This window comes from Mus musculus, chromosome X (genome assembly GCF_000001635.26).
Source record: "Mus musculus strain C57BL/6J chromosome X, GRCm38.p6 C57BL/6J".
Lineage (NCBI taxonomy): Eukaryota > Metazoa > Chordata > Mammalia > Rodentia > Muridae > Mus > Mus musculus.
In genome coordinates this window covers 113,807,032-113,823,020 of record NC_000086.7, presented here as the reverse complement: position 1 = coordinate 113,823,020, position 15,989 = coordinate 113,807,032, and the positions used below count along the sequence as shown (strand labels likewise).

At 33.9% G+C, this 15,989-nt stretch overlaps 1 protein-coding gene across 20 annotated transcripts in view; it reads right to left on the bottom strand.

Moving 5' to 3' along the window:
* Positions 1 to 15,989, bottom strand: part of Dach2 (dachshund family transcription factor 2) — a 538,891-nt gene that overhangs the window by 13,366 nt on the left and 509,536 nt on the right. For 10 of the 20 annotated variants that reach the window (XM_011247714.2, NM_001289734.1, NM_001289732.1 and 7 more), the window contains 4 exons: positions 8,000 to 8,178; positions 7,757 to 7,904; positions 5,252 to 5,398; positions 3,007 to 3,072 (listed from right to left, as the gene is read on the bottom strand). In XM_011247714.2, the coding sequence (XP_011246016.1) occupies positions 3,007 to 3,072; positions 5,252 to 5,398; positions 7,757 to 7,904; positions 8,000 to 8,178 (540 nt within the window). The remainder of the gene's footprint in view (positions 1 to 3,006; positions 3,073 to 5,251; positions 5,399 to 7,756; positions 7,905 to 7,999; positions 8,179 to 15,989) is intronic. The other 10 variants (XM_030251527.1, NM_001289733.1, XM_030251524.1 and 7 more) reach the window with 1 other exon arrangement.

Genomic DNA, 15,989 nt, shown 5'->3' with positions numbered 1-15,989 from the left:
CTGCACAATTATAATTAATTCTGGTCATATTTTCAGATATCTATTCATCTGACAATACAAATTATTTTTGTTGACAAAACCTTTTTGTTTTTGAAGTTAGCATCTTACTATGTAGTTCTAGATGCCTTGGAACTCAAAATATAAAGTAGGCTGATATGGAAAAATCACAGATACCCACCTGACTTTATCTCCTGCATGCTCGCATTAAAGATGTATGCCACTACATATGCTCTAAAAATTTCTTTTTGATTTGTGATTTTACTATCGTTTTAACAATAAGACATTCACTTTAGTTTTCCAAAAAGTAACGACGGGAATTTTATTGCATACTCTGCTTAAATGTTGAACACAAAGAGGGGAAAATGTGTACTTTCCACTGTTTTCCACATTATGAATGTCATGGGATGCAATAGTTTAAAAGTATATATTCAAGCAAGAAACTGGAAACAACCTAGATGTCCCTCACTGAAGAGTGGATAAAGAAAATGTGTTTCATTTACACAATATAATACTATTTAGCTATTAAATACAAAGACATCTAGCCGGGCATGGTGTCGCACACCTTTAATCCCAGCACTTGGGAGGCAGAGGCAGGTGGATTTCTGAGTTCAAAGCCAGCCTTGTCTACAGAGTGAGTTCCAGGATAGCCAGGGCTACACAGAGAAACCCTGTCTCGAAAATCCAAAAACAAACAAACAAACAAACAAAAAACAAAAAAACCCAAACCAAACAAACAAACAAACAAAAAACCAAAGACATCATGAATTTTATAGGCAAAATGGATGGAATTAGAAAATATTATCCTGAGTGAGATAATTCGGACCCAGAAAGACACACATGGTATATACTCAGTTCTAAATGGACATTAGCTTTAAAGTACAGGATAACCAAGCTACAATCCACAGACCCAAAGAAACTAAGTGATAAGGGAAATTTATGACAACTGAACACTCATTTATCTTGGAGTTGAGAAAAATATTATTTCTATCGACTAAAGGCATCATATAAATTATAGAAACTATAATGACTTGCATAAGGATATGGGAATAAATTGTAATGTAGGTAAAATCTACTGGTACTGTGTTTAGATTTTCCTTTCAGTTCCAACACTAATCTCACATTCTATTCAAATTAGGGGCACAGCTAAACCTTGGACTTTTTAATGATTGTGCCTGTATTTGTGTATTACTGTTTGAGAAGTGAGCAAATAAACACTCCAGGCTATTATTCCTGCATATAACAGGAACCTTAGTTGCCAGGCTCCTCACTAATAGTGGCACTTTATGAATTTAGCTGTGGTAAACGAACTGTCTAAACAGTTAATTTTATCTTAATTCACTTTGCATATATATATATATATATATATGATTTGTAATTCTACTATCGTTTTAACATAAGACATTCACTTTAGTTTTCCAAAATGTAACGACAGGAATTTTATTGTGTACTCTGCTTAAATATTGAACAAAAGGAGGGGAAAATGTCTACTTTCCACTGTTTTCCACATTATGAATGTCATGGGATGCAATAGTTTAAAATGTTAAAGTGTGGGAGGAAGGCAAGCTGGCAACAAAAAGGCCTAAGAAACATCCCAAACACTTTTGAACATGCTCAGCATGTATGTTTTTCACAATTAATGAGAGTAATTTATTTAAGTTCTTAAGATGCCTCAATGTTAAGCATTATCAGAAGGTTCATGAGATCTGATGTTTTTGATTTTTTTCTATATTTTTATTGGGTAATTATTTCAATTACATTTCCAATGCTATCCCACATGCTCTCCCACCCACTCCCCTACCCACCCACTCCCACTTCTTGGCCCTAGTGTTCCCCTGTACTGAGGTATATAAAGTTTGCACGACCAATGGGCCTCTCTTTCCACTGATGGCCTACTAGGCCATCTTCTGATTCATATGCAGCTAGAGACAGGAGCTCCAGGGGTGGTATTGGTTAGTTCATATTGTTGTTCCACCTATAGGATTGCAGATCCCTTCAGCTCCTTGAGTACTTTCCCTAGCTCCTCCATTGGGGGCCCTGTGATATAAAAAGACTTTAAGAACTATAGAAATAGCAGCTTTTAAATTTTATGAAGCTGCTCAGTTAGTACATGATCACATGATCACTCCCTTTCCGTTGCCTTCACATGGATGTAAACTAAAATCAGAAAAGCATCCATTTATCTTTCAGTGAAAAAGATGTTAGTATCTTTCTTTGTATTGGAAAGTTTGGAAACTATCTTAGAGATATATTTTTAGTATATCCAGTTTTAATTTTATACAATAAATGTGAATATAAATACAATTTATAGAAAAATAAATAAAATCTACAATAGTATTGCATGGGAAACTTTCCACTGATTAAATGTTATTCTTACTTTAGAGGCTTGTGTAGTGTGATATAATGCTATATTGATACTTTTCATCCATTTAATTATGGTGAATTTTTTACAATATTGTGAAAGATATACCTATTTATGTAAATCATGTAAGTTGAAAATTACAAATCATCCTCTTATTTCTATATAAGTTTTCTAAAATCACTATCAAAATTTGAAGATTAGCAAGAATGTCTAGAAAACATTTTAAATATCCATAGGTTGTGATTATTGTATTTTTGCCACTTATAAACACTAAAGATGTGAAGTCTATAAGTCACATGCACAGCACGCTTACGAAAGATTTCTTACATATTTCTCCACTTTTCGAAAGTGAATAACATGTAACGATATATTCTTTTAGTAGCTAACCAGGAAACAACTTTACTCTCATTGTATGTATAAAATAGCTAAGTAATTGCATTATTAGGAGTTTTCAAAGTCGTATCATATATCATATATGTATTTCTCTAGTAAAGTTCACTATAGATTGCTTCATAGGTCAGAGTATGAAAAGCTGACATATTTTAAGGGTATGAAATCTGGCAATGTAGGAACTTTTTCATGCTCTACCCTGCCTCCAGGGATCACACATTATGCACTTATAGGAAGGAGAGTGTTGTTTGTAGTACCTTGCATAGCAGCACTGTCATGCGGCGTTCCACTGTTTTCTATTTCAATATCTGGAATTCCAGAATCTGAAAGAATTGATATCCAGAATTAAGGTACAAATCTGTGTTTCCTGATTCCATCTGATTCTGAGCAAAATTTTATTTTTTCTGGTCTGCAAACGTCTTTCGCTCTCTAAATTATTTCTTATATTCTTTCTTTATATTATAATTATTAAATCATTGACCCCTTCCCATTTGTACTTCCAAGATCTCCTCTAGGACCTCTCTTTAAATCCTCGAAATTCTGTCTGTTTCCTTAATTGTTGGTATATTATGTGAGTGAGTGTGTTATGTGCTTATGTATGTATACACACTTATATACATCACATACACACACATTGCTAAACACATAAATACTTTTTGTCTTGTTTAATTTCCCTCCATTTCTTTTCTTTCCCCTTGGAATTTCTATTGTTAATGTAAAAAGGAAGTTCATATACCATAAGTAAGTTATGCAGTTAAGAATGTATTTCCAGGTACATGGTATATATGTTTTTTTTTCATCATTTGATAAACTAAAGATATATTCTAGGAAAATAACTGTCTATATAAAATAAGAAACTAAAACCTCTACAAAGGTTCAGTCAACATGTTCTGATGACAAAACAACAAAATATGACAGATACAATTAAGAAAACTGAAGTTATACATCATTATGATTCCCCTCATAAGATATGATAGCGGGTGATACTGGTTTCTGGTAAGTGCAAGTAAAACCAGTATGCACATGATGATTTATAGTTTTATATGAGTGGAGGAACAAATGTGTTATGCTTGTGCTCAGATAATTTACACAAGCTATTGATTATGTTGGAAACAGGTTGTATTGGGAGGGCTTACTTGAAAATTCACTTCACACTGTCTGAATCAACTGAAACAATCTTAGGTGATTACAAGCTTAAAATAAAACTAGAAGACTTTTGAAGTCTTATATCCAGTAGAGTGCCAATATTCAATATAAAAGTAACTCAAGAAGGTAGACTACAGAGAATCAAATAACCCTATTTAAAAATGGCGTACAGAGCTAAACAAAGAGTTCTCAACTGAGGAATATTGAACCGCTGAGAAGCACCTACAGAAATATCCAACATCTTTAGTCATCAGGTAAATGCAAATCAAAACAACCCTGAGATTCTACCTCACACCAGTCAGAATGGCTAATATCAAAAACTCATGTGACAGTACATGTTGGTGAGAATGGGGAGAAAGAGGAACACTCCTCCATTGCTGGTGGGATTGCAAGCTTGTACAACCACTCTGGAAATCAGTCTGGCGGTTCCTCAGAAAACTGGACATAGAACTACCGCTAGATCCATCAATACCTCTACTGGGCATATATCCAGAAGATGTTCCAACTGGTAAGAAGGGCACATGCTTCACTCTGTTCATAGCAGCCTTATTTACAATAGCCAGAAGCTGGAAAGAACCCAGATGTCCCTCAACAGAGGAATGGATACAGAAAATGTGGCACATTTACACAATGGAGCACTACTCAGCAATTAAAAACAATGAATTTATGAAATTCTTAGACAAACGGATGGATCTGGAGGATATCATCCTGAGTGAGGTAACCCCGTCACAAAAGAACTCATATGATATGCACTCACTGGTAAGTGGATATTAGCCCAAAAGTTCGGAATACCCACGATACAATTCAGAGACCACATGAAGTTCAAGAAGAAGGAAGAGCAAAATATGGATGCTTCAGTCTTTCTTAGAAGGTGGAACAAAATACTCATGAGAGACAGAGGGTGGGAGGGACTTGGGAGGAAGAGAGGAGCGGGATGGGAAAAAGGGGGCAGGATCAGGTATGTGAGATCAGGTTGATATACAGAGGAGTAAATATATTAATTTATAAAAAGAATTTATTTAGAATTACTTTTCAAACCGATTCTCCTTGAGAATTATTCAGAGAAAAGGACTATTTTTGTTTGATTAATGACTTAAAATACTTGACCGAAAATTATTATATTCCTTGATAAAACCTCTCTCTCTCTTCTCTCTCTCTCTCTCCCTCTCTCCCTCCCTCTCTCTCTCTTTCTCTTTCTCTCTCTCTCTCTCTCTCTCTCTCTCTCTCTCTCTCTCTCTCTCTCTCTCAAACACACACACACACACACACACACACACACACACACACACACACACACACACTACAGGTTTTCTTTTTTGTTTTCACAAATGGAAGTCCTAATTGATTAGACATTACCTTTTAACATTCTCAGTCCACTGTCACCAGATGTAGCTTGTTTAAGTGCTTGCTCCACTTGCTCGCGGCGCTTTGATTCAAATTCCAAGGCTTCCTGAAGTTTTCTCTTAGCCTTTTTCTCTTTTTTCAGACGCTTTTGCATTGTACCTAAAACATGGAGAAGTAGTTTGCATATGTATGCTTAATATATTACTACTGCTGAGTTTGATGAGTAATGTAGCAGAGAAGTCATAAATATATCAGTTCATGTATTATTAGCTTCCTTTGGTCTCAGATCTCATCCATTTGTTGTTTTGTTGACTGTAGTTGGATAACTTATTTTTTTTCATATTTCTAAAATGTATGCTCTCTAGTATAAATACATTTAATTTCAACAAATGATTCCAAAACTATAGGAACATCTTCCAAGACAAATTTTATGTTATGGTTTAATACTTCAAATTATTATGTTAGTGATTTTTAATGAACAGGAGGCATCCTTTGGTTTTTGGTGAAGTGTGAAGTTTCTGGATTTTCTCTCTGATTTGTACCACTGCCTTCATACTTCAACCTGACTACTTACTTTAGGCTTTGTGATTCCTCCATAAGAAGGGGAATGAGTCAATAGAAAGAAACTGAAGTCAGCATTATGTATTTTGCTCCTCTTTAGTGTTTTGTGGAGAATGTAAAGATGTGGGACTTTTATAAAAGTGAATTTGAAAGTTTTGTGAGGTGTTCAGGAGAATTAGTCCAGTTTATATACTATACTGTGTACACTTGAACTTACACTGTTAAAAATAATTCAACTTTAAACAATTCAGTGTTTCTCTAATTTCTCTTTTGTCTCCAAAAGTTCTCTTATGATAACTCAGTCTGCTTTAATACTGTTTGTAATGAGAGCAAGCAATCCATTTGGAATCTTTTTCTTGCTCCCAGTCTCATACCAATCTTAATCAGAGAACCAGGGACTTGCTGTAAGACTGTGTCTAGTAGTAATATAAGAATAAGCATCCTTGTCACAGCAACATGGCTGCCTAAACATGACTTGAATGAGGACAACATGAGTGAATATGCTGATGTGGATGGGGAGAAAGCCTCCAAGGCTTTAAATAAGTATGAAACTAAAGAAAGCAGAAAGTGGAGAGATAGTCTTCCCTATGGAAGAGCACATAAATTTGTTATTCAGTGCCTTAAAAAGAGCATACCAACAAGTAACAAGATATGGGCTGGAAGACTATATTTAGGAATATATATGTATACACCTATACTTATATGCATATGATAACAATTAAGGAAGAAAGATCACGTGTATTAGAAGGAAAGTCAGGAGGGTTATATGGGAGGCTTTAGAAAAATAGTGTAATTCTATTCTCAAAAAAGAAGTTGAAAAAATTACCACCTCATTAACATGAACTATGCAAAAAAAAATGAAACCACATTTTCCCTTGCTTAGTTTCTGATATTTTCCATTGTTTACAAGGTAAAATCCAAGTTCATCATTTACACAGTTAAAACTTTTCCTGATAATGTCACTTCTACTCCCATCTCTTTGTATAATCTTTCACCATACAATTTGATATACTCAAAGCCACTCAAAAATAAAACTGTATTCACGCATCTGTGAATGAAGTTTTTGTTGTTGTTGTTTCCCTGACTAGTGCACAATACTTAAAATGAATGCTGGCATTTCCTTTTAACTTTGGAATATTGATTCTTTAGGGCTCAGACTCAGGCATCAACTTCAGAGGATATGCTTTTAACACTGTACGACTTTAATAAGCTAAACTAACTAATCACATTCATGCAAATCATATTTGATTATTCACTTTGCTTTGAAATTTTCTGGATGTGTTAGGCTTATACAATGTAAATCCCTCAAGGAGAGAAACTAAGTTTTATTTATAATTCCAGAATACAGCTCTCTGCTTTAGGAAAGGTAATTTTTTTTTTTTTTATGTAAGACCAAGGGACAATATGTATACCCATATACATTTTGTTGGAATATAAAGGGACAATAACAATGTATGTTTTCAAATATGTAAATGGCTTAAAATACAAGTTTTATACACTATCATTTAGGGAATAATTTATTACTACTATGTGACTTAGTCACTAGTATTTGGTTTTAGTTATTCACCTTTAACAGTTATCTGCTATCCCTGGAAGTGTTTCTATTAGCAAGAAAGCGAGTTGCTGGGGGGATTTGCAACCCTATAGGTGAAACAACACTATGAACTAACCAGTATGCCCCAGAGCTCGTGTCTCTAGCTGCATATGTATCAGAAGATAGCCTAGTTGGCCATCAGTGGAATGAGAGACCCATTGGTCGTGCAAACTTTATATGCCTCAATACGGGAGAACGCCAGGGCCAAGAAGTGGGAGTGGGTGGATGGGGGAGTGGGTGGGGGAGCATATGGGGGACTTTTGGCATAGCATTGGAAATGTAAATGAAATAAATTCCTACTTAAAAAAAGAAAATGAGTTGCTACATAATATTCACAATCTAATTGAATTTGTTAAACTTACTTCTGCTTTGAAGCTCAACTGCAAGTTGTCGCTCCAGGTTTTCTCTAATTTCTCTTTCTCTGAAGAGCTCTATTCGCAGTTCCTTCTTTTCCTGCTGAATCTGCTTCTCCTGGATACGAGCATTATCCAAAGCCACTTTCAGTAGACCCTGTCAAAGTACAGCAAATGGCACCCAGTTCATTTTATCTGTTTTAAATTCTCAAATAGGAAATAATTCATGTAGGTGCTAATGTTTTGTATTACATTTATTTTGTTTATAGAAATATTGTTGACCTGAATGTTGGTCAACAGAGTCTCCACAGAAGATAGACTATCTGCAAAAATGAATGGTCCAGGGAATCCAGGATGCAATGCCTGTCCAGGAGCCAACTGGATCTTATCCAAGGGTGACTTCATGACTGGGATTTGAGCTGGTACTTCTTCTGTAAACATAAAATTAAAGTCAGAAGGTTCACAAATTAACAACTCAAATGTTTTACCAAGTTATTTGTAACAGACATATATAACATTTTTCTTCTTAAAACTAAATCATGGGTACTCAAATGATGTCATGTTTGTAAACGAGAGAATCAAATTGCCACCAATATATCTATATGTTGGCATCTGATCTTTCAGATATGTTTGTCTGTGTATGAATCTTCTTACCTACTCATTGTCATTATTTTTAATAGCTGCATTGATGTATAATTTACATAAAATAAATTAATATATTAAATATAATATTAATTTTATATAACTTTACATTGTTTTTTATTATTATTTTTATTAGGTATTTTCTTCATTTACATTTCCAATGCTATCACAAAAGTCCCCCATACCATGCCCCCCCCATTCCCCTACCCACCCACTCCCACTTCTTGGCCCTGGAGTTCCTCTGTACTGAGGCATATAAAGTTTGTAAGACCAATGGGCCTCTCTTTCCACTGATGCCTTTCAGAACATCTAAATTTATCCACATAATCTTCATAAATATTTGCAAATAGTCATCAATCTAAAATCTCAAAATACATGTGTGGCTATTTTTTCCATTATTGCTTGGTAAGACGTCTTGGAGTGAATATACTAACTTGAATTTAGATCTTATCTATTTGCTCAGAATTTGGGCATTTTCAGTGTTAATTTCAATTTTGAAGCTTATTTATTGTGTGTGTGTATATATATATATATATATATATATATATATATATATAAACAATATGTTATGAGACTTGCATAAACTATGTAATAGTTTATTCTGTATCTGGGAATGGGAACACTTTATATAATATCAAGTAAAATTTCCTAGGGAGATAATCTTGCAATGCAAACAAACTTGACTACTATTTCAGTACTCATACAGAGATGACTCATAAGAGTTCATTTAATCTATTCATTATAGTTTCTGAATTTCAGTAATGTAATAACAAAAACTTAAAATATATATATTTAGCCGGGCATGGTGGCGCACGCCTTTAATCCCAGCACTCGGGAGGCAGAGGCAGGCGGATTTCTGAGTTCAAGGCCAGCCTGGTCTACAAAGTGAGTTCCAGGACAGCCAGGACTATACAGAGAAACCCTGTCTTGAAAAAAAAATATGTATATATATATTTAACTTTCATCTCTTGTAGTCCTGTTCTTTTCTGAAGAGGAAACTGAGGGGGGGAGGACCTGGGAGAGTGGGGAGGTATCAAAGAGCTGGGATGAGTGGAAGAAGGGGCAAATGTGGTCAGGATATGGGAGAAGAACCTATTTTCTAGGTATATAAAAATCAACTGTAATGACATATTAACATTCAAAAATGTTCCTCAAGTATATGAAAATATAACATGAAAATAAAAATAATTTTTCAATTATTTTAATTCTAATATAAAAAGAAGCCTTAAAGGTTTCAATAACCAAAATTGTTATTAATACTATTTTTGACAGAAAGTTATAAATATTATTTCCTCAAAGAGTATGTTTAAAAAACACTAAAAGGATCATTTTGTTCACAGTTATATGTTGTATATTTTCCTTTTTAAATTATTTATTTATTATTTTATGTATATGAGCATACTGTAGCTGTCTTCAGACACATAAGAGAACATCAGATCACATTAGAGATGGTTGGTGAGCCACCATGTGGTTGCAGGGAATTGAACTCAGGACCTCTGAAAGTTAAGAGCAGTCAGTGCTCTTAACTGCTGAGCCATCTCTCCCACTGCATATATTCTACAGAAACTTTTAGTTGTGTTCCCATAGCATTTAATTATTTCAACATGAGTCATTAAAATTAACCTAAATCTCTTTACAGATTTTTGATCCAGGGTTTGGCTATGTAACTCAGGATGGTCTTCCTACTTTGGTCTCATGTGTGTTGAAGACTTGTGTAACTGTAGGCATGCACAAAAATGCCCAACAAACTTAAACTGCTTATTGAATCTCAATCTCTCCCTCCCCTCTACTTGCCTTACTTCTGCCCCTTTCCCCCTCTCTCCCCTCCTAGTCTCTTCCATCCTCTGATGGTAGGTATGAAACTTGTAAACAATTATTCAGGTAGTAATCAGCACACTATGAATGTTGTATGTTTCATTCATAAACATTTTTTTTATTTCAAATAATGTCTAAGAAAAAGAAAATGCCTAAACCTTGAAACCTGTCTCAGCAAACATCACTAATGATTTTAAATAAACTTCACAACTGTGTAAGAAATGCTTTTCTTTCTTTGTTAACTATATATTCATCTTCCCCATGTGGGCACAATGAAAGGAAAAACTTCACAAGTATTGTACAATATGTACGGCAATTAGAGAAGTGCTACATCTTTACATTAATGATTACAAATCAAAGTGCAAATTTATTTATGCCACATTCATTTTTTTCAGAATCAATTGCTACAAACAAAACATTGACTTCTTGCTTATTGAGACAATATAAAATTCTCTGAATAAATGTTTTTGCCAGTGATAGAATTTACAATTAATGGATTTCTTGTCATATATCACTCAATACAAACAGATAACCTCAGAAGTGAGTATAGGAGAGGCATTCTTTGTGAAAAGAAAAGTGATATATTCAGCATGCATAAAACAAAATTATAAGTATGTTAAAATCACTAGAAGTCTATTTGAAGATGAAAGAAATACCATTAAATTGGCTGAGAGGAAAATTGCTATTGATTATGAAGACAGGTTGTGTGGTCTATAGTTTGTAATGTTACTGTACAGTAGATTGAAGTTTCAAAATAGTATTACTCTTCTTTAAAGAGATAGACACAGCTGAATTAGGTGCTGCTTGCTGCAGTGAAGATCAAATGCAAAAAGAATCATATTTCATCAGACCTAGTCAACTCCAGGAAAATAAATAGAAATATAAGAGGTATGCAGGCAATGATTCATTTTGATAATCTGGCCCAAGAGAGACACATAGAGACAGCACACAGATCTAAGCTTCTACCAAAAGACAAATAGGACACAGAGGGTGGGAACTGAGATGACAGTGTAGCAGAGGTCACATCGATTTTCAGCAGCAGTTTTCACACAGATGAGATAACCCTGGACTCTGTTTGGACCATTGTTCATATCCTACCTGTCCCATGAGCAATAAATTTTCTGGCCCTAGAAAAAGGGCAGTAAAGAAGAAGGATTCTACTTATGGCTTCTTATGATTAAGTTTCTGGGCTAACCAAACATGCTTTTCAGATCAAGGTCACAATGCATGTTAAGGTCTGTAATAGCCCAAATCTAGTAGAAGTATATTATGTTTTAGTATATGTGAGTGAAAACTGTCAAACTATTCTTTGTGATTTTTAAAAATTCAATCATATGTTAAAAGAATGATTAAGGAATACATTGAGTATTGGTTTCAGTAAATAATAATCTTTAGCGTCTGAATGGCAACTACATTTTGCTCAGAGTTAGATAAATACACTTGTATAGAAATTTACTAGGTGAGCGTAAGTAATCCTAATTGGCAATGAAATTAAAAAAAAACAGATAAGCGCTGGAAACATAAAATGGCACTTAAGATTATCTCTCTGTAAGTCCTAGAAAGGGTTGGGATTGAGTATTTTCATTTAAAAGGACTGCCATCAAAATGTATAGATTAAAAACAAACAATCAAACAAACAAAAAGCCTTTATCAGCACACATAACAAAGTGATAAAAACTGAAAGCATAAAGACAGGACAACAGTTTCTAGTCAAGGACATGGGTAAACTCTCCATTTATTGAAGCAAAGTGGAGACTGCTTTTATTGAGCCTGTTTGTTAAACCTGCAATACTTTGAAATAGCACTTGGGAATCACCTTAGAGAACAAGCTCTTTATTTTAATTTCTTCTCTAGAGTCCAGATGAATAGATGTAAAAGTTGACAAGAAAGTTATTTGTAGAATAAAAAGGAATATATGGTAAATGCTCTGAATGGAAATATCCCATTGAAAATTAAAGTCAAGGCTGCTACAGCTGTTTTATATGACACCAATGTTTATTCTCTCTGTCTTTCACATAGTTAAGCCTTTCCTCTGGGAATTGAGAATTGTGACACAGGAATAGAAACTGAACACAGCTGACTCACTGAGCACTGGAAAAATGCAGATACCTACCAGGTCATCAGTTTTATTCCTTAACAAATTATACTCCATTATTTGATTTGAGAGCTTTTCCCTAAATACAGCTGGCCCTAGGGACTCTTCTTTGTTGCTATCATTAGTGTTACAATCAGCACAAGCAAGGCACCTGCTTCCCTTTTCCAAACTGGAGAACAATAACAACAAAATGACCAACTGCTGTGTAATGATGTGACCTGCATGAATATAAAGAGGTATTCATAATCTCTGCTGAACAATGACTCAAGTGTTGCCATTATTGAATGTGGAAGAAAAAAAATTGATCTCAAAATTGTTACATTTCTTTATATATAGAAAATAAAATATTTCAGACAAGTGAAAACAGGAAGTCAGAAGCAAAGGAACGAAGAGCCAGCAGTCCATGAAACAGAGATGTAATAACTGTATAAACCAGGTACATTTTAGATCTTTAGATTAGAAAATTGGCCTTCCAAACAAGGAATTAGAAATAAACCCTCTTGCAGATAAAACAATATGCAAGAACAGATATTATGCCTAATGTTAAGTATCAGAAAAAAGAATTATGATCATCAGTCCTTGCCATTAAAGAGCTAACATATTATTTTGGAATGAAAAGAGTGTATGTTAGAAGTGAAAACTGAGTACGATCAGGGCACTGTCATGAAGAGGGGAGGGGGAGAGGAGAGATTGGTATTGTGAGGTAAGCATGAGAAAAACCCATGTCTGTTCTAACAGAAAAGAGTTCACACTTTCTGTCCTTAGAATTATGCTTCACAGTAGATTAGGTGTGGAAACATAAAAATATTTCTTGTGCATATTGGTATTGTAAAACATTGGGCAAAATGGTGAAAATACAGCTTTCTTTATCTTCCTTCTCTTTTTTCTTATCAGGGTTGTGAGATGCACTGCAAAGTTTCTTATAAAATAAGATTTTCATAGAATATAATTTAAAAGTAAATATGCCCAAAAATGGTCTGTGGAAGACCCTTTTACTAAACCCATAGTCTTGTATTCAAAATTCAAATTTCAGAGGGTGAGCCAATTTCCTTCTTCATTGATTAAATAAATTAGAACAGGACTATTCGAAGCCTTTAAAATACTACATTGATTGTTACAATTGTACAAATTTTAAAATATCCTAATGTATACTCTGAATATGTATAGTAATTACGTGTCAGGTAAAATTTTTAAAAATATAATTCTAAATATTAACATATGTTACATGCTGAGATAGGGAAAATAGTACATACTGAAGAAGGAAAGATTGGGGAACTAACGTGATCTAGTCTTGCAAACTATACAGAGTTGAACCTCACCTTTATCATGTAAAAGACTGTGAGAAATCTGTGTGTGTCTCTGTCACCTCAACTGTAATGTTAGGAAATAGTACTGGTTCCCTACTATAATTGTTTTCCAGGCTAGTGAAATCCTGTTTATAAATTTTTGACCAGTGCATGACTCTAAATAAATGAAACGTGAATTCTTTTTTAAAAAGAGAAATAACCATGGACTATTTCCAAAAGTTGTATAAGAGAGCATATTAAGACATTTGGCCATCTTCAGATCTACAACTTGTCTCGCATCCTATCTACAAATAAATTTTCTAGAATATGACTACATGAGACTGCCTTTGTTTCATCTTCCATTGTGAGTGTTTGAGCATGCATGGTTCAGTGGTCCTTAACCAGGGCCATTTTGCATCCCAGAAGATATTTGACAACAATTTCTTGGAGACAAGAGAGTGGAGAGTACAGGAGCTTTCTATTGTCATCTAGTCATAGAGCCCAAGGATACACAGAAGTGACTCATAAAGCATAGTGGACAACACTTTTATATCCACACATATATCATCCCAAATAAAGTGTTATTTAAGAGGGGGAATGAATAAAATTCAATGTGATAAAAATGTCAGAATGAAAGCCATTTCTTTATATGAAAATTAAAAATAAATAAGAATTATGTGGCCAAACATGAATACTGGTTGAGAGTCAATCTTCTAGAATTATATGGGGGAAAATTCAATGAATGAAAGTTATGCACATCTTCTTTTCTTCCTCAAATATGTACTAAAGTTTAATAATCTTAATAGAAAAAATAATGTCAAATTGATGAGGTAGGACTAATGAAGTCCTTTACAAAGTAGGTTTTGGGCTGATTATGCATTTAATTTATGGTAGTAGCCTTCATTCTTTGATCAACATTACCTTGCATGTCACAGGTATTGTTGACACTCTACTTAATGTTGCAAAATACTCCCTTTATCACCATCTCCTTAATATTTTTTTTCCTTTGGGTACTGTTTGTTGCTACTTACCATAGTGTGAATTTATGTGATTTTTATTTTCTCTAACCAAAATGTAGTGTTTATGAGACCAGAGATCCTGTAACTTTTATTTATTATTATTTTTAATTATTATTGTTATTTTATAGTATTATTACCATTGCTTCCCTTAGTATGTAGAATCATTACTATACTGCTTCCTTGTAGAGGCTAATATGTGCACTGGCTATCTTAAAGCCATCATCAGTTCAAATCCACTCAAAAAAAAACCCCATTTGTTTATAAATATATAAGTTGAAAAGTGCATTGAAGATATGTGGACAGAGGAAGCGGGATGGGATAGACATAAAGTGCTTCTGGTCTAATATTGTCCTTTTCCCCAAAGACAATAATTAAATAACTATAGTGACAGTTGGGAGTTTGAAAAAGAACTTTCATTAACTTACATTTATTGGACTTACTTTTTTGTTGTTGTTTTTTTTTATTAGGTATTTATTTCATTTACATTTCCAATGCTATCCCAAAAGTCCCTGACTCGCTCCCCCACCCACTCCCCCACCCATCCACTCCAACTTGGACTTATACAACATATTTCTCTCTTTGAATAACAACCAAGCAGAATATGAAGTAAAATATTTTTCTGGCCCACAAATGTACTTTATCACTGTTTCTTAGATGATATTTTATTATTTCACAAAGAAGGAAAATCTGAAAAATTTGTTTTCTAACACCTATAGATTTTATAAAGCCTAGAAAAAAACATATAAGTTACAGAACATAATGAAGTTTCAAATAAAGGCTGGGAATTGAACTGCAGTTTCAGGAAAGGCACACATATTCATATAATCAAGAAAACAGCATATTAAAGATATTTAAGTTCCTTTTCCAGAAAAAACAGATGCTCTTCCATGTGTAAAATATTGCAGAGGAGGCTATTTCATGACTGGAGAAGTAAAACTATAATGACCTACATCATAAGCTGAAAAAATGAGACAGAATTAGACTGAAGGTAAGTAAGGTAAAAATAGTCATTTAAAAAAATATATTTAGGCTAGATGATGAGCAGGATAAGTACCCTATCAGTTAATTGACCTTTCCAGTCATAGTGTTGTGCCATTCTTGCTTATGTGTAAAATGGCCTAGGGCTGCAATCTAGACTTGCTTTTAGCCTTAATGGGAGTTCAGTAATCTGTCTGCCTGTAGAAGCTGTAAAGGTTTTTTATTTTGCATCTCTACCAGACATGTTCAGCCATTTCCTCAATTAGGGAAAAATGCCTGGTTCTTAAGGAACCACAAAGACACATACCAAATAATTTAAAAATAACAAAAATAAACCTAAAAAGTGATTCATATTATCTCATACACAATTGACTTTTTTTTAACTATTTGTATTTTAGGTTTGGATA